The sequence below is a fragment of the Bombus bifarius genome, unplaced genomic scaffold, assembly GCF_011952205.1.
Source record: "Bombus bifarius isolate JDL3187 unplaced genomic scaffold, Bbif_JDL3187 scf7180000007990, whole genome shotgun sequence".
Lineage (NCBI taxonomy): Eukaryota > Metazoa > Arthropoda > Insecta > Hymenoptera > Apidae > Bombus > Bombus bifarius.
The window spans coordinates 1,344,085-1,368,294 of record NW_022884371.1 but is presented as its reverse complement, the minus strand read 5'-3'; the positions used below and the strand labels follow the sequence as shown (position 1 = coordinate 1,368,294).

At 36.5% G+C, this 24,210-nt stretch overlaps 1 protein-coding gene across 2 annotated transcripts in view; it reads right to left on the bottom strand.

The window, feature by feature from the left end:
* Window positions 1-4,204: 4,204 nt before the first annotated feature.
* Window positions 4,205-24,210, bottom strand: part of LOC117205327 (myosin-I heavy chain) — a 45,197-nt gene continuing 25,191 nt past the window's right edge. Inside the window, exons 4-16 of one of the 2 annotated variants that reach the window (XM_033443625.1) lie at window positions 14,223-14,475; window positions 12,386-12,720; window positions 11,284-11,766; window positions 9,834-10,734; window positions 9,501-9,753; window positions 9,334-9,369; window positions 8,046-9,108; window positions 7,383-7,972; window positions 7,071-7,260; window positions 5,539-6,985; window positions 5,178-5,455; window positions 4,645-5,094; window positions 4,205-4,508 (exon numbers count right to left, since the gene is read on the bottom strand). In XM_033443625.1, the coding sequence (XP_033299516.1) occupies window positions 4,293-4,508; window positions 4,645-5,094; window positions 5,178-5,455; window positions 5,539-6,985; window positions 7,071-7,260; window positions 7,383-7,972; window positions 8,046-9,108; window positions 9,334-9,369; window positions 9,501-9,753; window positions 9,834-10,734; window positions 11,284-11,766; window positions 12,386-12,720; window positions 14,223-14,475 (6,495 nt within the window). In that variant the 3' untranslated portion in view covers window positions 4,205-4,292. The remainder of the gene's footprint in view (window positions 4,509-4,644; window positions 5,095-5,177; window positions 5,456-5,538; window positions 6,986-7,070; window positions 7,261-7,382; window positions 7,973-8,045; window positions 9,109-9,333; window positions 9,370-9,500; window positions 9,754-9,833; window positions 10,735-11,283; window positions 11,767-12,385; window positions 12,721-14,222; window positions 14,476-24,210) is intronic. The other variant, XM_033443626.1, reaches the window with a different exon arrangement.

The following is a 24,210-nucleotide window of genomic DNA, read 5'->3' as shown; positions in this document are numbered from 1 at the left end:
TTTAAAGACAAGTTTTTTGACAGCTCCATCTGCCATACTTTGTTGAAACATGCGTCCATTCCAGTTCCAGTCTAAAGAGAGTTAACGTATTATTTCTGTCAATGTTGCAGCACATTTAACGCGTTTAGAAACGTGGGAAGAAGGTCTCAAAAGGGGAAAAAGTAATTTTAATGGGTACAAACTAAATGACCGAAAATGGTGCGTGCAAACATAAGAATGTTATTAAATGTAAGGATTTATGTTTATCACTTTCTTCCTTTCCAATTGTCCTAATTTTTATTTTTGAAAGCTATTTAATTTGTCATAATTTATAATAATTATTATAATTTGTCATATCTGAGAAAAAAACACATTTATGTACGAACGATTGCCTTTGTGCTTGCTGTGTTTGCCTTGTCATAATCATAAATCAAATACGTTTAACTGATCGAATGCAAATATATGTCTATATATTAACGGAGAGTTTATCGGTTGCAAATACATGGGCAATCGTGAACCCAAGCAAATACTGTTACTTGTCTGATTATTGTATACAAAATAAATAAAAAATGTATATATACATCAGAAACGGTAGTTTTAATTGTGTAGATTACAACCTATTCAAGAAACTCTTTTGAAACATCTAAAATTTTATTAAGCTCAATTATCAATCCAATATAATTCATGTATATTTTTAATGCCGATTTGTGTTGTAACCATATAAATATTACCCATCGTATTTTTATAATATTCCAATTAATCTGATTTTTAATAATTTGAATAATTCAATAATCATTCATAAAACAATTATTCTTGAAGAAACAGAAATTCCTGTTATTTGCAATATTAAAGCTTCGCTTTCTTTTATTGTATCCTTATACATAGCTCGAGTATTTAATAATCTATATATATATATATTTATATTTATATTTATGTTCATATATATATATATTTATATTTATATAATAGTATGTATATTCTCGTCACATGTAGGCGTGTAACTCTCCCCATCTTTCTCTTTGTACGTGTATTTTCTCCGAGTTTTACAACAGTCTGTCGTGTTGCATGTGTAACTGAGAGTGTAATTCGCGGTGTGCGTATCGTCTATGCGTGTCTATTTATATATACGTATATACAGTGTCGATTGTTCTTAAATATTTCAATATAACATCATCAACCAATAATTTATTTCGCTTAAGCTACACATACAGGGGTCGCGTACTTCTCTCCCCGTTTCTTCTTTTTTTCTTAAGTATCATGCATGCGTCGCGAAAATCACATCCTCGTTTCGCAATGTTCTCTTCACACATTCACATCATCTTTTATTCTTTCTCTCTCTCTCACACACACACTCACACGTGCTCACCTTCTCTCTATCTTTTTCCTTCTTTCCCTGCTCTTTTTTTTTAATTAGTTAACACGAAGTCTCACTCGTTAAACAGCTCTCGAAGACTAAGGACACCCAAAGCGGATCACAGTCTGTCTCTGCACTCGTAGAATCTTAGCCAAACTCCCGGAAAGGAAATTCGAATAAATACAGATTATAGAGGATACACTAACTTCTCGTTTCGTCACGACGAATTCTCGATCCTTCACAATTTGCGATAATTTATGTAGTTGATCCTTAAATACGCATTACATAATGTTTTTGCAATATTTTATAATAGGTAATTGAGCCTGATCGCAATGTAATTGGTTTTGTCGCCAATTTTTAGATGGCGCGTTTATCGGGGGAAATTACTTTTGTTTTTTATACTACAGTTTTCCTTCGCAACTGGGCAAAGTTATAGCTTTAAAACAGCAGACGATAGAAAAAAATTTTGCTATACAAAATTAAAACTGATCAAATGGCTACGGTGAAATTGTAAATTTAACTTTAAAATTTTTTACATTATAATTAAGATATCTTTTAAATTAATCATCCTCAGACACAAGTACGTTGCTATCTATTTTGTGGAAATAAGAAACATATTGATTGATGTATATTAAAAAAATACTTTAATTTGAAGCAACAAAGGTGATTCTCAACTCTAAAATTATTTCTACCTCTACTTCCAGTGCAGCCACATGTACTAAGTGATGCATTACTTAAAAATCTAATTGTACCTAATGAAATCTTTGTCTGTCATTTATCATTCTAAATCTATGAATTCGTTTGTGAGTGTATGTCTAGAGTTAACGCGTAAATAAGGATCTGACAATAATTCGAGTCCTCGTGACGAAATCTTGGTCCGAATAAACTCAGGATTTTTTTTTTTTTTTTGAGAACTCCAGTGTTCGACAGAAGATTCTTGGAGGAAATTTCTTGTTTATGTTTACATTAACCCTTTCTTGACTGTGTCCCGTAAAAAGTGTATATCTTTTTTTCTGTGGTGCTGGACTTCGTAATTATTACTCGAGCAATGGCCATTGCTCGTTATTAAAAGAGTAATATGTATTAGCGAAAAACTAATAATATTTCTACATTATAAACTGTAAACAGTGTAGAGATCTGAAAAAGTTTCGATTCTTTATATTAATCTCGTCACTACATTATTAAAAATTATTTTGAAAGGGTTAAATTACAATTAGATAATATCGTTTCTGTATATAAGTGAGCTGTAAATCTAATTTTACGTGGAAATGTGATCACTGAACACTGGAGAATTTTGCTTGAAACCTGTTGTTATTGTTTTTAGTTTAAAGTTTAAACATTTTTTTCTTTATTTAATATTTACACGTCAAGATATCGAGCGATCTTTTTGGATTAAAGAAAGAAATTTCTTTGGACGCAATTTCGTGGCAATTTCCGATCGATGCGATCGCGCCGGAATCACGGATTCTTTGTTAAACTTCCGCCTAAACGATTTCTTCCATTATACTTGATTTTAACTTCGTAATTATAACCTTTACGAGAAAAGGGATGATAGCACGAAAGGATTGTCTATAAAATGAATGTTAGATTATCATTCGATTTTCATCCTCGAACTTGTTCGAATACTTCTGAAATACGAGTCAAAGAGACTATCATCCTTTTCCAAGATGTCGTTCATACAGTAGTGTTTCGTTAATTGGCCAGTCGTCATTTTGTTTGGCTACTTAATGAGAGTGGTATGTTCTTAGGAAATCTCAAATATCTTTCATTTCTATTGAAATCTGATGTGATACAAATGATCTGACACATTTATTTATTTTACCTGTGTAATAGCTGACGGTCATAATGTTGGCCATTTAACGAAGCAAACTCTGTGGTCAGTTAACGAGGCACCACGATATCTTTGTATCATTAATTAATATACGTCGAGTAAAATTTTACGTGAAATATTGCGTCTAAATATAATACGTATATAATCGTATTTAAATTTTGCGCAAGATTAACATTTGAAACGTTAACATCGATTGCAATATTATGGAATCTTGTATATTATTGTATCGTTGAATAGAGTGATTAACAAGAGAGACAGAATTGAAAGTATAAAATCAATAAATTGGTCGTCTTTGATATTAATTAAAATAGATATAAAAACTATCCAATCACCCTTCGTCGAACGATACAAAAAATGATATGCCAAAAATGTAATACCATTGATCGCATTAAAATTTAATGGTTGATTCGATAATCATCGACTTTCTTAATCTTGTGTCATATTATTCTGCAAAAAACACTGTATAAAAAACATTGACAATCGCTCGTAAAAAAGGCAACGACAATGACTGACAAAATAGAAATAGAAGTCTTCGACAGCTTTCTAATTACTTGTTTTTTTGTAAATCGTAAAATGGCAGTTATTTGTTGATCCATTCTCTAATCTACTCTCTCCGCGGCAGCAGCTATTTTCTTGTAATGTCTCTCGAGCTCTAAGCTAATCGAATAAATACTGGAAGAAAGAAGTATTTCTAGGCTAGTGCTGTCTCGTCGCGACGAGACTTTATTCGTCGCCTTATAGGCCTTGCCGATAAAGCATTAATAACTATAGAGACATTTTCTCGCTACAACCTGATACTGAAATTATATTGTTTAATTCATACTAATTAAATAATAAATTCGAATAGAGATATCGAAAGAATATAAAAACGAATTAATGAATAAGTAATATAGAATTATGTAAATTGAAATGAATTAAAATTGTAGTTAAAATTAAATTAAATGTATGTTAAATAAGTATAATAAAGGAATAAAGATGTGTGTGTGTATATATATATGTATATATATATATATATATATATACATATATTATACATATATGTATATACGTGTATGTGTGTGTGTGTGAGATAAAGATTAAGGTATGAGGTTGAGGAGAAGTATCGCATCTAATAAGTTACCTAACTTTTTAACTAGCTTGCGATTGTATCACTGGAGCACCTCTGTGTAATACCGAAGCAGGTCGAGATTTACGACCACCGGCAGGAGCCGTAAGATTTGTCGATGGTTGTTGAATCGGTTGCTGCGCTATTTGTTGGGCAATTGCCGATTCTCTTTTCGGTACTTCCGGTGGTGATTGAAGAACATCCATGTATTCGCGAATTAAGTTCGCAATTTGGTGTGCCTGCAAATGAAATGATGGTAATATCAGTAAATAATAATTACGCAGTTAAAGAAAATGTTTTAACACTCTAAAAATAATTATTATTCAATATAAAATTTGTGCATTATAATATAAATTCTTAAACAAAAAGAATTACCTGAGATGTCGTAAGGATAACTTTGCTCTGCTTCTTATCAGTACCAGTGATAATCATCAAACAACTAACAGCTGGACTATAACTGAGAATACTGCTATATTCGTAGGTACAGAGAGTGTTTCTGGAACGATGCTCCAAAAGGTGAAGACCTTGCTGGTCGACGGCCAACCACAGAACACGTGGCCAATTCGAAGTAAATGATTGCATGACATCGAATATCGTGGCCCTATGAAGCGGCCACGATTGAATTAAATTCAGGAACGCCTTCTTCGCTTCGGGCGGTGTCATTCCTCGTAGTGATTGATGGTGTTGAAGTACTCCTTCAATGCATAAACTTGGAACCAGTCTTGGTGGAAGGCAGTGACTTGATATAGTTCGGTAATCGTGATCCGATACAGCGTCTTCACAATCACCTAGTTCTAATTGCGCTTGTAACGCTGTCAGCATCATCTAAAAACAGATTATAAATTTAGATAATCTATACCATAATTTATTGGATTTTAACGGATAATAAGAAAAGAATAATTATTTACAGCTTCTTTCTCAGTAATAGGAAATCGATCAGCACGTAAATCATGCAACACTTGATGATAAAGTAACTCTTTCTCCACCGGATCATCGAGATTCATGTACTGATCAAGGAACAAATGTTTCTTAAATAAGAAGAAATGATGTGCGTGCTTTCTTTGCGATTGATTCTGTTGTGCGTTCGCCGTTCTGTAACGCTCCCATTTCGACATCACATCGGCAATCTTTTCTTCTGGTATCAATGCTCTTTCGGTCGGTCCTAAGACTTCATAAATGGCATAACCTATAAATCCCAATTAAATTATAAATATTTACAAGCCATTTAACAATGAAAAGAAATAACAAATTTAATTTAACTTCGATTACCCATGGCAGTTTCTTCTAAACCAATCTTAGTCTTGATAATCTCCATAACGTCTCTAGCTGTTGCTGAAGGATGAAATTCAACAGCATGATATTGTCCATCCATGAAATGGAATCTCGCATAAATAGGCCTGCGATTAATCGTGCACATTATTTCTTCTCTGCTCGGCGGCCATTGTCTTCTTCTCGTGCCCTGCGTCTTGTAAAGGCACTTTTCAGCAAATCTGGCGTATTTTCCCTCCTCCGTAACGTAATCACTAGCGCATCGTTTCAAATGCGCTATCAGATACTTTCGAATTACTTTCTGTGGAGGTAGAATAACTGAACAGGCCAAAGAAAGTAACGCCCAATGCCTGAGATTGACTCGACTATTAGGATCAGGGTGATCTGTCGTTTGTTTAATCAATTGAAGATACAGTTCACCTAAGAGATTCTCCTTTCTTATACAACGTTCCATCACGGTTTGTATCAAGTTTACGTGTTCATCTTCTACCCTACGAACCGTATCTCCGTTTTGTCCTAATCCAGCGTAAGTTAAAATTAATTGGAATACACTAAGAGCCATCTGTTCATCCGGATCGGGTAGTTTTGAGAGACTCTGAGGTATAGTTTGTCTGCTGAATGCCCAATAGGCATAAGGAAATCCTTTATAGGTTTCACCATGATCAGTCGCGCTACCATGTTCTTGCCTAAGTTTCTCTATCTTGTGCTTAGACAATCTTCGCAAAGTGTTTCTTAGAAAACCACCACCAGAATCTTGAGGTTTTCTCAATATCTCCGCGTCCACTAGTGTTCTTCGGCAATTGACTAAGTTATGATAGAGCCTAATACGATCCTCGTTGGTAATACACTTGAGCTTCTTAGTAGGAACCTCGTTTTCCGTGATCCAGCCTGCCAATGCTGGACAGTAACTAACGATCAGACTACCTATCTCGTTCTTCTGTGGCGTTTCAAAAACAAAACACTTGTGCGAGCTGTCGGGATTGTGACGTAGAAGAGACAGTGTTATGAAAGAGTCACTTGGGTCTAGCATGATGCTTTCCACATCCTGATAACGATACTCCGATAAGACAAATTTATCATCCGGCTTGATCAGCATCAATCCATCGCAGTTTATACCCAAGATTAGTTGATTGCCATACGACCAATAACCACGATAAGTTACGTTGAACATAGTCGTACCGTAGAGAGGGTATTGCATCACGCAAGATAAATACAACACCTTGGCTGCCAATTCTTTGCGACCGGCGCCATACTGTCTGTGTGCCTGCGCTATGATTGGCACCCAAACATCGTCGCCTCGAGCACGGCTGATTCGATAAGGCAAAAAACTATCCACCTCGCTGTAGTAATCCAGCCGATCGTTATCTTTTGGATCGCCCAAGGCGACTTGCGCTTGTAAGCCCGCCAACTGGAGCGCGACCTTTTCTGATACCGGGAAATCGTCGCACTGAAAAAATGACAAAAGAGAGAATAGGACGTTTACAAGAAACAAGATAAGATCAATAATTTGATTTTTTCCCTCTCTAGTTTACCTTCACAACGTTATATACAGCTTGAGCGTACAGCATGTTCACCTCGACGGGATCTTGGGATATTTCTCGGGTATTTCGGAAAAGCCTTCGTTTGAAAACGAATCGATTATCGCCACTCCCTAAAGTAGCATTATTTCCACGACGAAGTGTTGAAAATGTTGATTGTGCTGTGTTTAATTTGCATTGTTTCCTGAAAAAAGTAAAATATAATAAGACAAGTTATCAATGTAAAATTAAGTATAATGAACTTTGATATAACTGCATAAATATTCGTAGTTTATTAATCGATAATAGTAATCAATGAAAATTTACATTTCCCAAGCAGCTATAACATCATATAGATAATCATGCGCTCGAACATGTTCTTCGCCATCCGGTCTACTTTGGTAAATTGCCCAACCTTCTAAAGACCTGAGACCCAATTTTTCACCTAACTTAGCAACAGCATCGGAAGCAGTATCAGTTGGATGCACATCGATTGCTTTAGTTCTTCCATCCAAAAAGAAGAATCGACAAACTATCGTGCCTAGTCGCCTCATAGCCGCAATCTCTACCGTCGACGGTGGATGTTGTCTACAGGAAACTTTCATATTTTTACAATTATCCACGCACCACTGAACGTATTGCCGTAGTTTGCCCTCGAGAGCCAAATTCTTTCGCAAGAAAGACACGAAATACTTGTACAGTAGTTTACTAGGTTGAAAAGCAACTATAGCCAAACAGAGCAATAACCAGACTCGTTCAGCCCATTCTGGGTTAGGATTGTTAGTTGCTTGTCGCATACATTGGACGAAAATTTCATCTCTTAATTCTTCACGCTCAATACCATAACCTATTATACTTTGAATAGTTGCAATTTCCTGATCTAGTTTCATCTCTCCTCTTATATACTTACAAAGATCCTAAAAATTAAGAAAAAACATTACTTTCAATGTTAATTAACAAAGAAAATAATCTGTACAAATAATTACTTACCCTGAAGACAGAACAAGCCACATTAACGTTATCAGGGTCGTACATATGAATGTGAGAATTCGGTATAGTAGAACCTTTGTAGTAGGTAACCATTTCGTACTTTGGGATGAATTCTACGCTCTTGCCACGTGATTTTCTAGTGAGCGTAGCCATGATTGTACCCTCGGGAGATCTTTCGTGGCTATTGAAATAATTTTGCGCAAATTCTACGATATCATGATAAGTAACTTCGTTATCAGGCTCCTTCTTGTCCTCCAATTCTTGAAGTTTACGCTCCACTCTGCATTTGCGTCTCTGTTCTCTCTCCACAGGTGGTTGTTGAGATTGCTGCACCTGCTGTTGTTGTTGATCATGACCATTCTGTTGCTGTTGTGGTACCGGTTGGTGGTGATTATGGTGCAATAAATGGAGACTATTTGAGTTTCTAGATTCTGGTCTCGATGGAGGGCTACCAGCAATCGGTTCTTTAATGACTTTGTTATTTGGTGCAGGTGGAGGTGAACCACAGGATTCACCGTTAACTAATGATCCAGAATTTCCATTGACCAAAATTGGACTGCTAGGACTGTTCTCTTCACGAGGTAAAACGGACTCGTAGATAGGCTCTCCATTATCAATAGAGGAGTCGCCACCATTCATCGTCAAAGCTGTAGCAGGAGGTGGCGGAGGTGGAGGAGGTTCAGTGGGCTCTGGAAGACTCGGCTGACCGAGTTTGCCAGTGTTTGGACAAGGTATCCTTTGCTGTTGCTGCTGCTGCTGTGATGATTGTTGCAATGGCGAGGTAGCTTCTTGCCCATTTGGAGTATTTGCTTTAGATTCCGCTTTTGAATTTAACTCCATTTCTTGCTGAATTACAGTCTCTAGTTCCACATCGAGGTCTTCGACCAATGCATCCATTTGTTCACCGATTTCTTCAATTATCTGATTACCCTTCGTCGATTGCACGTCAGATAAAAATGAAAATAGATTGTCCAAGTCTACAGACTGCAAATCTGAGGCAGCCATTTTAGAATTCATTTGCTCCGCCATCTGCGACAATGCAGCGATCTCTTCTTGCGCTTTTCTGTAAAATGGAATAGCACATATATGAAAATACTGAAATACAATTCAATGCAAGTATTTTAATTTCTTAAGCGCACAAATTAGCCAGGTGCCGGTGTATGTGTGTGTATTTTGTGGTACTAAACGCTGCATCTATGTTAAAAGCAATTATTCTTAGTGAATTCTCGTCATGCCGTAAGGATTTTTAATTCGCCATTCGAACTACCGACACGTCATACGAACTTACCCGGGTTCCATCCCGACAATACCATTGTACTGTGCGCTATAAAGGACACAAATGGACATACTATTAACACACAAACGAACAACAGTCCTATATGATCGTCACGGCAGTTTGTATACTGGAATAGACGTCCTTTTATCATACAGTTTCAAGATAATATATCGTTATACCTTTGACTTTCTTCCAGAGCCTTCTTATCCTCCATCAATCTTCTCTCCTCTTCCAATCTCTCCCTCTTCCTCATCTCTTCGTCTACTCGCCTCATTTCTCTCAAAGCAGCCGCAACCTCCCTTGCGAATACGCCACGCAGATGACTCTGTATCACAATGGCTGCTCTTCGTTTTCTGATGAACATTATTCTCAGTTTCCAGCCTCGGTATGCATGTTGCACTTTCAGTGCAGCGTCTCTCACGCGTTTATACTCTGGAAAAATTCAAATTCTCTTTAGTTCAAAAATAAGATAAGAAATATATTATGAAAAATTAAAATTGAAAATAACTTACCTCGTCGAACTACGTAGCCTCTCCATATTTTCTGTATCATCATAGCGTTACTGGTAACCATTTGATTTCTACAATCTTCCAGTGGCTCGTGTACATAACTTCTTAAAAACACTTTAGTTTTGCCTATTTGCCATTCAGTTTCAGGGATACCCTGACTACTGATTAAGCACCTAACAGCCTCTTTCTCGTTATAAGAACGTGATAAACGTGCTTTATCTAAACAACGATATCTCGCTATAAAGTCGTGGAAGGGCATGTGTATAGGAAAGCCTTCCTTCCTGATTCTAATAATATCTAACATGCCTAAATATTTCAGCTGGTCCAGAACCAGCTTCTCGTCATAGTGATTCGACACTTTTTGCATATTTGGCTTGATGCATCTAGCGTACCAGGGTGTGGTAGCTTGAAGAACATCGACCAGAGCCTGCAACTGATGTCTGAAGGAATCACAGAGGGTTGGTTTTCCCTTGGATGTTCCACGAGACATGGTAGTTGCATTTCCACTTGCACGAGCTACCGTGCATCCCAGAAGATCCTGATAAACTGTGATTTCTTGAACAAATTCATTTGTGCTCCTAGACATGAAATCGAAGAACACATCTTGTTGTACATCTCGATTCTTATCGACAAATCCTTCGACTGCGTAAGTAACGCATCCAGCGTAGTGTTTCACTCCAAATTCTTTCTCCCATTTTCGCCTATCGTCCCCTTTCACGTAGCAAGGATGATTCTCGAATTCTGCATGCAAATTGGTCAGGTAAGCTAGGTCCGAGCCTTTCGGCATATGGCACTGCTCGGTCAGTAATTTAAGAACACATCGTGGAGGTTTCTCGATTAATTCCAGGCACATGGTGTTGTCAGTGAAGGTGATATGGGAGTATTGGATCTCTTCCTGTCGATACTGAAATTCAAAACGTTTCACGTGTTACGACAGCCGACATGGAAGGACAAGTGTCAACTAGTCAACTTTGCAACCAGTTTATTTTTATCATTAACCCTCGACTATATTCAGGTGAAGTGTTAATGACAATGTATTACATGCATTTGAGTGGATAACTTGAAATTAGGTAACATGTATAATATATCTTTGTGGTGTATTACTAAGTATTACATGAAAAAATATAGAAGTATTCAATTCAATTAATACAGAAAGACGACTGGCATCTAGTGAAGTTTGGAACTAGTTAATTTTAAACCCTACAGAAACTCACGTTCTCAGAAACCTACATCTAATATATCTTCAGTTTATTGTTAAATATTACAGATAAAAAATTGCTAAGAATTCAACTGAATTATCTTACTGCACCTTTGACATCGAGGTCAATACAATGTTACCTTAACGGTTACGTAACAAACCCATTATCTCACCCTATCATGTGACACGATCGTTAATCGTGTCACACAGCTGACTAAGTATATAGGAAAACAAGAAAGCTTAGAAACGACTTACTAGTTCCTGTTCCAGCGCGAACACGTAGTGATTGAAAAACTTATGCAGCTTCTCGTTCGTGTAATTGATACACAGTTGCTCGAAGCTGTTGACGGCAAAGTTCTCGAAGCCAAATATATCCAAAACACCAAGAAATCTCGAGCTGTCCTGGCCAGGATTCGTGCAATTGTTTATATGATTGATTAACCAGGCGAACGTTCTCGAGTACAATGCTTTTGCCATCGCATGCCTGTTTTCACGGGCTTCTTGAACCTTCAATGGTATCTCGGTGATATTTCCGCGGACGTTTATCTGTCGTATAAGCACCACTTTGGTGAGATCCTCAACCTGCAGCCCGAGCAAAGGAGCAACCGTACCAACGATGTCAAGGTCTTCTTTAGTTAGTTCGCATCTTTCGCCGTCCACGTCCTCGAAGCTCAAATTCCCCAACCAAAGAATGGCAGACAGGACTCTGAAAATACCCTCGCACATTTCCGGCGCGACCTACAAAAACGAAAGTGCCAGTCAGTCGCGGCTAAGGATAAAATAAGTCCTCGTTACTGAAGCAATTTATAGAGGGAAGAAGGAGAAATGAAATAACAAAAAGAAATATTATATGGGAATCTATTACACGTATTTTAAGGTTTTAGGATGTTCTTTAGTTATTCAAATATTTAAATTGTTATAGCAATCAGAAAAAATGACGATAATACAGTTATAAATGCAATAATAAGAAAAACGAAAATTAAATTATTACAGTCATAAAAATAAGAGATGTACTAATTATGTATTTTAACGGAAAACAAACCTTTAATAAATATTTGAACTGATTACTTTGTTTAAAAGTAATTGTTCTAATTATTTGTTTGACTAATAGAACAAAACATCAAAGAATTCTAGACTGTTATGATAAATTTTCTATTGCTCATATTATAAATAAATATTTTATCATTAATAACGAGTAAGAAATAATTTTCTGACAGACTGAACATAAATTCTATTCTGAGAGAATTAAGCAGAGAAATTCTTAACATTTCATCTATATGGAACTGTTTGTACAAACTATTAACACCAATAAATCATATCCTTTGATGATACCACCCTGTGTGTACCGACTAATTACCTGTAGCACGTTAAACGCAAGCCTAAGAGCATCGAGTTTCTTGCAGTCGGAGATTCCATCGATCTTCACACAACCAGACTGATTCAAATACTTGTAGTGGCTTGCTGGCATCAGTTTATATTGTTCCGCGAATTCCTCGTCTCTGGTTCCAGCTTCGACCAGCTGATAGAACACATGGTAATTCCTTTCTCCGCTACTTTGAAAAGTTATACGGCTCTGCTCAAGCAAGTAATCTTGAATGATACAGCCCTTGATCATCCACTTACTGTCGAAGCACACCTGCATAAACTTGCCAAACCGGGAGCTGTTGTCGTTCCTTACTGTCTTCGCGTTTCCTGTATAATATTTTTTGAAAATGAAAATAATTATATTCTCGTAAAGAAAGACTATAATATATAATATATAAATACAATATAAATAAATATAAATATAATATAATATATATAATATATAAAATATAATATAATATATAAATATAAATATAATATATAATATATAAAGACATTATAGGATAATTATTTAATATATTAAATTTTGGATGATTTTAGTCTGTAGTTCCAAAATATTAAATTTCATAAATTATCAAATTTAGAATAATCACATTATGTAGTTTTGAATGATTAAACTCTGTAAAATATTAAATATAGGATAATCATATTTTGTGGTATTAAAATACTAAACTTGATAAAATGTCAAATTTAGGACAATTTTCATATACCCATTGTGAAGAGCGATTAAAGAAAAGATAAGAATTTTAAAAAATAAATAAACATGAAATATATATAGTGAAATAATTATTTGTAAATTTTTAATCAGTATGAGACAGTTATAGGAGAAAGTCTAGTCTTTTAATATTGATAGAATAAAACGCGACGACAGAAAACATTTTCACAACGAAGCAGGTATTCCTGCAGTGTTTGGTAGCGCATTTTGCCGAGATACAAAAGTAAACGGTACAATTTTTATGATACCCCCTTAAATCTTTTGCCTCTCGTGACCCAGTTTCTACCCCTCGCGCTTTTACATTTCACACCTGACTCGATCTCGGCCTCTTGACTCCGAGTAATGAATCCCCTTTATTTTTAAATGCCATTAGGAATAACGTTCATCGATCCATTTCATAAAAGTCTTCCCGTTTCTATTTTCGAGCGTTGCCTTTGGAACAAGAGAAAACCTCGAGAAAAAAGGCTTGCCTTTTCTTCGGCGACTTTTATGAAAAGTATCCAGCAAACAATTTCGCGACAAATCTATGCTTTCAATGAAGCCCTTCCATTTCTTTTTATTTGAAATCATTTTCAAAGTTTCCAATTGAAAGAAAGTAAAACATGTAATTTTTTCTTAATTACTGGAAATAATATTTAATAACCAACGACTGAGAAATTTCTTGAGAAAAGTGCTTCTAAGAGGAAAAATTGCGACAGGATTGTTAATTCTGATTTTGTAATATTCGTAATAATTGAGAAATTCCATAATAATTCGTGTAATATTTCCTTTTCTCCAGATTAACTCCTCAATTAATAAATAATTCTAACTTCTATAATGTTGTTTGTATTTTGCAATTGATATTTTGTAACTGGTTATTTTTAAATTTTACAAAGATCCTGGGATATTAATTAGTTCTAATTTAATATAAGGTAACTTTCCATTATTAACAAAAAAAAAAAAAAAAGAAGAAAAGAGAGATGTAATTAGCTTTTAATTATTTTTATAAGAGACAAAGCTTTCGTGTTGGCGTGACAGGCGAAAAATTCCTGGAAAATTAAGGACAGGCCGTAAACTGTTAGAAAATATAATCAACGGCGACGAAACTAGTTATTAAGGGGAATAAGCTAATTACCGAAAGCTTCGAGGATGGTGTTCGCCTCTAGAATTTGTTGTTCCACCCACGTGTCCACATTGCTGGTCACCGAGCAAAGGTATTGCAAGATGAATTTCGTGGTTTCCGTCTTGCCAGCGCCACTTTCTCCCGATATCACGCAGGATTGATTGCTCTCCGTGTCCTGGAGAGACCTGTACGCTGCTTCCGCCAACGCGAATACGTGTGGCTCCAGGGAGCCCATCTTCTGTCCATGATATCGATTCACGTACTCCTACAAATCAAAAATTTCAATATGATTTAACGAAGACTAAACTTTCCTTTTCCAATAAAAATTTTATCGTTTTCAATAAAACAGAATCAACTGTGTTATTCGTAAAAAAAAAAAGATGCTGAGAATAGACTACCCTGTATTTTTACAAACAGCAAAATTTTATAAATTTATTTGCATACGTTTTTATTAAATAATTATTTTTTTGAAAGGATTACTTTAACCTTGTACCTGTTATGTTAGAGATAGGATTCTTTGAATAAATCTATCACACCGTTCTGAGCTGAAAAACCTTTATTGCACTTTCTTACATGGTCTAGGGATAAAAACAAAAGAACATCTTAAACCTATCGATTACATCTATCGATTATATCTAGAACTATCTTCTAGTTACTATTTATTGTAACTAGCGCGTCTGCATATGGATGGCGAGCGCGAACTCACGTTGTCATTTTCAACATGTTATTTGTATAAAACAGTGTAAAATTGGTTGGACTTTTACAGAGTCTGGGAGAAACAGCAATGCCATCTTTAGTTTTACAATGTTATTACGACAGTTGGAATAGTTTGGGGTGGTGCGTGATGAGGTAGGGGAAGGAAGACGTACGCAGACAACTCTATTTCCGGCGTGGAAGAACTTTGGTCGACTTGTCAATAAGACTATCTATCTGAGCTTAAAATGTACATGTCATATCCACGAAGGATGCATACGTACTGTATGTAACAGTCGATGTACAAACAAGAACTTGTCACAATGGCGAAAAGATGTAAATTTTAACGTTGCAAGGTTATTTAAAGATCAATACTGCGGTCATAGTTTTAGTTAAGATACAGCGGATAAAAATCAAACAGTGCAATTTTGAAAAATACAATTTGCTACATTTAACAAATATTTTATACTTCTACATTCGTCAGATATTTATGACAAAAATTAGTTTGCAAAAGTATACGCAACATCCAAATTACAATATTTTTATATTTCATTAATTCTGCTTATAGAAATATAAATTTACATAAAAATCCGTAACGCGGTCGCCATTATTTTATCTAGCTTCGACGTACAAAAAATCTCAGTACAGAAATTTCTTGAATTCCAATTACTTTAATTATAAATGTCCTTTCCTCATGGCAAAAAATCTGCGATATAGTTCATTAGCCTTAATTACCGTTTGGAACGCATCGGACACGACAAACAGATTCCGATGATCCAATAGAAGGTTTGAATTAAGAGCGATAGCTGGGCTCTGGACAACCCTGGTAACCCGATTAATTGCAAACGTCATTTGATAGGACATTCCACGACCGAGTTCCATTCGGCCCCTTTCATTTGCTGGTTCCCTTGGGAGACCATATCACGGTTCTAAAAGGTATGTACATCAATAGTTCGATTTCAAACGGATCACAGATTAACGCTTCGCCTTTACGTGGCTCGTAAAATGTTCCCTACTGTGCTCGTGAAATCTACTTTATTTAACGCTTCCAGTATATGATTTCTGCCTACATTCGTTATTTTTTCAAACAGAATCCTGTTTTCCACTATAATACAATTTTTTCTTAAATGCAATTTATAAATTTAATATACGATACTGTCGTTTTTTTTTTTTTTAATAAAGATTAAAAAATCTAATTACCAAACAAGAAGGTAAAAAACTAACTACTAAACCAAAAAGGTAGTAAAATTCTACATTAACATACAAGTTTATATTGAATTTACTTCCTGTGGTTTATTAATATTTATCTTCGTTATAAAATGAAATTGCGTTCTAAGTTAATATTAGTCTATAATCGAAAAATCTAAAAAGGGCCAGATTACCGTTCACGTTAACTATATTCTACCGACGTCGACATTAATGCCAGCTTCGTGAAACCTCACTTAGCAAAAGAAAAAAGTAATGTATTCATTATACAAAAGACCGGAAGTGTTTTATAATTTTTTAACAAGGGAAACTTTGCTCGTTAGACGGGTTTCGATTCGACCTGTGCACCGATGCATTATGCACACAGCACCTTAGCTGGTCGTGCGGTTGCAGCCAGTCCCGAACGAAGTAGTGCAACCCAGTTTCGTGTCAGACACGTCCTCTGCGCAACTGCGAACGCAGGGAGAGCGTTAATCCACTAACCCTTGGCGGCTCGTGAAAATTCATCGAAACGCTTGATCCATTTCCATGAAACCGCCGACGAGAACACTTGGGTCGTATGGCCCCCGCTGCATATGTACACACGTGTACCTGGTATATGCACCTTAACGAAAGGGCCGAGTTTACAACGTTTCGAGAATTCCATCTAAATTGGAGTGTCGCGTCGGATCCTTGCAATTTACTTTATCTTTCTGCCAGGAGAGGGAAGACGCGTCGAGATTTCGGTTGCAGTGTTACCGAGCGTTTCAAAGATGCATGCGCCACTTCAGGGAATGAACATAAAGAGGGGAAAAGATTATTGTGCGAGCACCACTGTATGCACCGGGAAATTTACGTAATTGGATTGCTCCGTAAATGTTGATCTTTGCGAAAATTAGCTAAGATAAAAGTCACGTCGTTCTGTGACGCATCAGAACGAAGAAATAAGTTTCTTCTCCTTTATTACTTGAATTATGCTACTTCCCTTTCTTCCTTTTTCTAGGTACTGTAGTTTTATGATAGGATGTATGAATTATATTGGAAGACATCTAATTAAGAGGCTGATGCCATGCTTGTTGTTATGCCATGTTTATTGGCTCTTTACATGTAGTTACATATAGTTACATGTAGCTCCTCCGTAAATAGAGGATATATACAGTCAGTCACAAAAATCTATATACGCGTATCATTGAATTCTTTGCATTCGATATTTAGATTATAATAAATATTTAAATTGTAAAAGTGAAGATTATACTATATATCATGAAAATCGGTTTGAAAGCTCTATCAATAAGGCAATAGTGTTTATTACAATATTTTAATTCCAATTTATGTAATCTTTTGTATACATCTTTTACTGTCAGAATCGTTAAAAATTTTTGCTTTCTCAAAATTTCTTTTTCAACTTCTTTTTCTCTTTCTTGTACATATTCCACAGAATGCTTTCCTAGACGACAGAAATTATTCTAGGAACATCGTTATTGGCTATATTCGAAAAGGAATTATCTTTGGCCGTGTTTACACTGTAGATAAACTTACGCCACGGGCTCTAAGTTCTTGAGAAAATAAATGGCCTCCGGTAAAAATAGCGCAGTGCAACGAATTCCAGGTGGCTGTCATACGGAAGATGCATAGACGTATCTTATCTCCTCCTTTCAAGGAATACATCTGGCATGCGTGGACATACGAACTGTTAAGCTCTCCTACATATTTCCTTATCGGTGATTGTTTTGTATTTTGGGAGCTTCAATTTTCAGCATGCTGCTGTTATTAAAACGATGTTTGGATAGCTCTTACCGGACTATCTAACTTTTATTGCGATATTGGCTGGTTGGAATCGGCACACCTGCCGCCGAAAATGAAATTTTTTGAAATACGATTGCCATCCATCAGTTTTCCCAATCTGCGTAATATTTCACCAAACATATAACGTAGCTCATACTCGCGTACAGGGAGTTTCAAAACGATACGCAATCACTCATTAGACATTCTTTCTACGTCATTAAAAATCACTCTCTGCAACTTCTCAAAAAAGTTCTCCTCTTTGTAGTTAGAGTGAAAGAAAACGACTGTTTCACGCCTGTACATAATAACGAGAAAAGAAAGAAGGAAAGAAAGGCGCAGAAAGCGAAGCAGCTATGCGCATCGCGAATGTTTTGACTCCGAGAGTGTAACAGGGGAGCGAAGAGCTCGTGTCCCCGTTTATTCCTGCAGCTGCGACTGCAAAATCAGCGCACGGTTCGCCGACTAGAGGCTGTGGCTCGTGTCAGGACATCGGCACCGGGGATCGTACTTACGACCCCTCTTCTTCGTCGGTGTCGTTGTCCGACCGTGCGCGCAAAGACGAATGGCAAAACGAGGTTACGTCGAACCTAGGGTAAAAACGGGACTGTTTTCCATGGCTCGTTCCTTTACTGGGTCGTTAATTAAGGTTATAATACACACGAAGTCCAACAGGATCAATTAAAGGCGTTCGATGCTCCTTTTGTATCGATGATGAGAATAACACGGGCAAAGTCTAGGGATTTTCCCTAAGTTTGTTGACGCACGCTGATTGGTCCATTGATAACGTCATAAATAACTCGTGAAGAGGTTATACGAGGAGTTTGTATGGACCTATATCGTCGATGGAATGAAAATGTAACACAGGAGGTGAGTTCATCTCTGGATGATTAGAATTTTATTTATACGATTTGAAGAATTACAGATACTAGAATTCTAGTTAAACGTAGAAATGTTATAGGTACTAACAACTGAAGCATAACAGAGGAATTGAGTTTACTTTTGTGACATTAGAATGTTACTTGTATAGGCTCTGCAACTACAATTGGGTGCATGAAAGTTACGAGTATCAGAACTGCATTTAAACGTAAAAGGGTTATAGGCACTGAAATTATGGATAAACGCAACCACAAGTTACAGGTACTAGCCAATCATAGCCAAATGTAAAAATTTTAAAACAACGTGACATTGGTGTTTTAGGGATGGAAGACAACAGCAGAGGATACATCGCTTTCTTATTTGCATGGGAACCAAACGAAACCTAACGAGTCATCGGTCACGTGAGCAAAGCCCATTCTTCGGAAGAAAGAATGAGACGGTTCCAGAGAAATGGGGGACGCTTCGTTTTTTCCAACGAACAAAACCACAGCCGGTAAAACGGCGTAAAATAGAGAGCCCTAGAGGAAAATGGAGCGATCTAACAACCTGCAGCAGGTCAGCCTTGACTGATCGTTAATGACGACACACTGGCGGTCCAGTTACCTGAATGATTGTCTTTGACGTGAACCAGTACGGTTGATTACTTCGAAATACACGGATCGATCGTCCGTGCAATACTATAGGAGAAACAGAGGAAGATATATATGCATGTATATAGAAGCTATGGGTGATGCGGAATGTGCAACGACGAGATAAAAATGTTTCATCTCTCTGGCATGCCATATACTGCAAACGAGGGAATATCGAGATGCTCCAGTTCCTTTTGTTTCTGGAGAGACGCGGCTGATAAAGAGCGTTCTTTGACCCGAGAAATCTGGTATTACGTGATGCTAAATACCGTTAATACCGTTCTTCCTTCGATTTGCTTATAATTTGTCGTGTTTGTTCTTGAATAATGGCATTTTAAATCTTATTTTCTGCAATCTTTCGAAAATTGTATTGTTTGTCCTTTTCGCGAACTGCATTTCTTCGTTTATTTGAAATACTTTATAAGCGTTGAATATGCGAAAGGTAATAAAATTAAGTAGGAGCAGTTAAAAAGACCAAATATTTGAAAATTATCCATATTGATAACCGTTGAAATATAACATTTATTTGATGAGAACAGGATTATGGTATTTCAGACTCGTTTAAGACTCTTACAATACATATGATTATGTACAGATGCAACACAGTGCGAATAAAATAATGGAATTATCTACATGACGTATACTGGCGATATATGTGCACTTATTATGCACGTACGGTACTGGCCAATCTCAATCTATTGCTTTATTAACTGACCGTCATATCTCAAATTTGTCTGACCTTTAAGTCTGTTTCACTAACTGACCACACGTTGAGATCTTAATTCATGTTTCCTGCTTGCAATTTTACAATTATGTAAATTGATTTTTGTATTTCGAATTTTCATCCTAGCTGTAATGAACAACACGCGTTTCGTTATTTTATGAACGAATCGCTGTAACCAAATTGTTCCATCGTTCCTTAAAAGATTTTTTTCAGGATAGGAGCACGATATTTGCGAAGAATAAAATGATAAATAATATAATAATTTTATTATTTCATAATCGAGTATGATGCAAGTTTGCTATGATTTATAAGTGACAGCGGAAATTACGCTGGTCCAAGAGCCACAGCGGATCTATCGCGATGGTCGACGATTAATCAGAGCACGACACCGTTTCACGAGCAGAACTGATATTCGATTACCACAAAATTATCCTTACATGCTGAGACCGTTGAGACTTGCTAACTGTGTTTCCAAGTTCCTAATACGAGTTAGGTTAACGATTATGACAAGTGGATTAATAGGTATAATTCCCGTCGATTGGAAAACAATGAGCTGCACGTTTTGCAAATTGTGGACACTGTGGAAATTATAAATTATTAAGCATGTAAAACTTTCCTACCAGGGAAGATCTTCCTTTTCAATTTCAATTACTATGATTTGTATTCTATGGGAAGGAAGAATAGAAAGAAAGTAAAGTAAGAAAATATTACGAGTTTGTAAATTATTTTTTCGTAAGGATAAGATCCAAGCCTGTGGTCAATTTCCAAAACTTGGCTTAACTTTTAAGAGCGGTGGGGCATAGCCGTGGTCAATTAATAAAGCAACAGACTAAATCAATATTTGCAGGAGCAAGGTTCAACGAATTGGATTGTAACGAGAAATCACCACTCTAACTAATCATAAGAAAGGTAAATAATGCTATAGTCGCAATTCTTGCCGAAAAAATTCCCTATACACCATAAAAATCGATGGAATGGACGTTGCCCATTTTTTCCCCATATCTTTCATGAGTGAACGATTATTCTAGATGCATGACATTGGTGTTCGATTTTCAATGCACACATTCAATTTCAAGCAGAAATCGGTAATAGATTCATGAGGATCGACACGTGTACCCGGGCATTGTCGCCGACGAGAGGAAAGGACGTGGCTCCAAAGGCTCCAGGGTAACCACGACGAGTCTCCGAATCCGATGTGCGCTCCAGCCCGATCAATAACACGGGGCGTGCACCACAGCGAGCCACCCTTTTCCTTCTTGCCAGCCAGGGGTCCTTTGGTACCCCGACTGACCTTCGAAATTACCGATCTATTCTCACGATCCTTTGTATTTTCTCTTTTAATTACCTTTTTTCTTATCGATTTCTCATTAAAAATTGTTTAACGTTCAGAAGCTGTCGTTAAAAGAAATCAGCTCTCGTTAATTCTATTATGAGCGAAATTTTACTTAAATATGTCTGTTTCTTATTTCACAGATAATTCATCAAATCTGCTACGATTAGACCTACCATTAGCCTATCTGCTCATTTGTAAGGAGACCTACTTGATTGAACTGTACTCTATTAGTGCTAATGTAACGAAGTTTACTTCGTCAAAAGAGATCAGCTGTCGATAACTCTATCGTAATGAAAGTTTCGTACAAATGTACGATATATATGGCTTATTTTAGAGATAAATAGGAGATAAAACAGTCCTCATTAGCATTGTGTTCGATGTTACATGGAAAATGAAAACATTATTATTTGCATAACATGATCATAATAGAATAACGATGCTATCATTATCGAGTGATAATGTTAAAATGAGATACATATGAGCGTGAACTTTCAGCCACGATAGCCTTTAACGATTGAATATTCTGAACAATATGTGACTTGAAATTTCCCTCATAAGTGATGCCAACGCCCTGTTAGGTTCTAGAAACGCTATAGATATTAGGACATACGAACCTTTTTATACGATTGAACTGTTACTATCAGCGAAACATTACAAGTCACAACTTATTGATATATTAATAGATTCTCTTATATTGTAGGAAAAACAGATTCGATGATAAAACAAATAAAATTGTTTAGTTTCTAATTTATATTTCATTTCATAAATTGCCGTGACGGCTAATGGGCAAAATATTTGATTTTATTACGCATTACCGAGAGTACTACCGAGAGAAGTCATTTTTCAAGACCTTTTTAAAACGCGGTACTCGCTTGGTATGTGCAGCGCGAGTTCATAAAGTCAAAGGAACGCGATCGAAGTAGAGACACGGGTTACAGCATCAAAGCGGTTTTTCCCGCGAACTTATTACCTACATGCACAGCCAGTCTGTAAAAACCAGCCGAACTTGAAGCGCACAGAAAGACACTGTTTTAAATCTCTCTAGGAAATTATTTCAACCAAACAAAGGAAATTAGCTAGTAAGTTAAAAGATATTAAACAAGCAAAAAATCTTGCCCATTCTTTAGCACAGGAAAAGATAACAACCAAAAGAATCTATTTAGCGAACTACTTGTCAAATATTTTAAAGAAATGATAATAATAATCTAGAAAAGTTACACAACGCGAACAGATCAAAACTTACAAAAATATACGAGCGTATAAAACGAATAAAAGATAGAAAAATGAGAAAAAGAGAAATTCTATATTCGGCGATAAAAATAAGATTAAAAAAGTCGTTCGAGCTTGACCAGGTGGAAAGGTTTAAACCGCTGGCTCGGAGCAAATTCTATTGTGCCGTGGCTTTTTCTTTATTGCTTTAATTCCATTTAATCGCCCAGCCCTTTCATATTTTTTACTTTTTTTCCTTGACGAAGCCACACGTCAGTCGAAGGGTCGAATGCCGTTCGAGGACTGTTTCACTGTCGGCGACCCGTATTTACGTACGAAGTGGCTGCCACTCGATCCCGAAATAAGTCCTCGCGCGCAGCCTGCACCCTAATTCAACCAGGCTGATACGCGCGTTAACGCCGCCGATGGTTTTAAGCTCGATGCTTGCACGCCTCGAAATAGAGATTAAAGCTACGCACACCATAGGGGAAAAAAGAGAAAAGTGCAACGCCAGACGATTATCGAGAACACGCCAGGACACCAGGGACCGTGTCTCTCAGCCTCTTGGACCAGATAGGAAACACTTTGCCGTTGTGCTTGCGAAAATGCTTTTTAAATGGCCTCTAAAAGTGTTTTCGAAGGTGTTTTCGGAGATGACGCGAGACGATATGGGTAATCTTATCTTATTGGGAGCCCGAAGAATATTATTGCAGCATGAAAATGGAAAATGGTTTGGAACTTCCACCGTCGATGGATCTCGTCGTAAATAGGATCTGCAGTGTTCATACATAATAAAAATATGCTTTAATTACAATTAAACAAACTTTGTATCTATATTTATATCTGCAGGCTGAACGTCGATAATCAAGAAGGAAAGAATAGGAAGATAAAGATATATCGTCCAATTAAGTTTCACGCGAATTAATATCTTTGAATAATTCATACGTTGAAACGAAAGGAGAAGTAGGAATGTAATAGTCTTTGCAGAATTTCCTTCCTGTTGTGTCGCTATTTTTAGCGATATTTACAGTTTACAGAAATATATAATATAAAAAATGAGGGGAGTTTGGTGTTTTCGCAGTTGTAAAAATAAATGGATTACTCATCGATTCGTCGGCAACGGAGTGTATCGTGACCTACAAAACCCTTCAAGAGTTGATCGGTCGTCTCGCGATATCTCCACGAAAGCACGTCGTGGCTTCCGTTTCCTGTTTTCAAACCGAGGCCTAGCAATTCCAATACGATAAAGGCGTCCTGTCGTCGGCATTCTCTTGTGCCGACGAAATATATTTGATAAAAATGTACGTCGCGTTATTATAACACGTCTTTCACAATAAATTACCATTCTCTCTTCCATAATATGTATCCCTAATTATCGCAATAAATATATTTCGGTTTTATATTGCAATTAACAAACGCAATCTTTATAAATAAATTGTTAATGAAACAAAAATGATATAACGCTATTTTTAAAATATGGATTTACTTAAAGGCATTCTGTTCCGCGTTGATGAAATAAACCACTTAAAAACGTACATCGCGTTACTTTAAAATATAATTCACTGT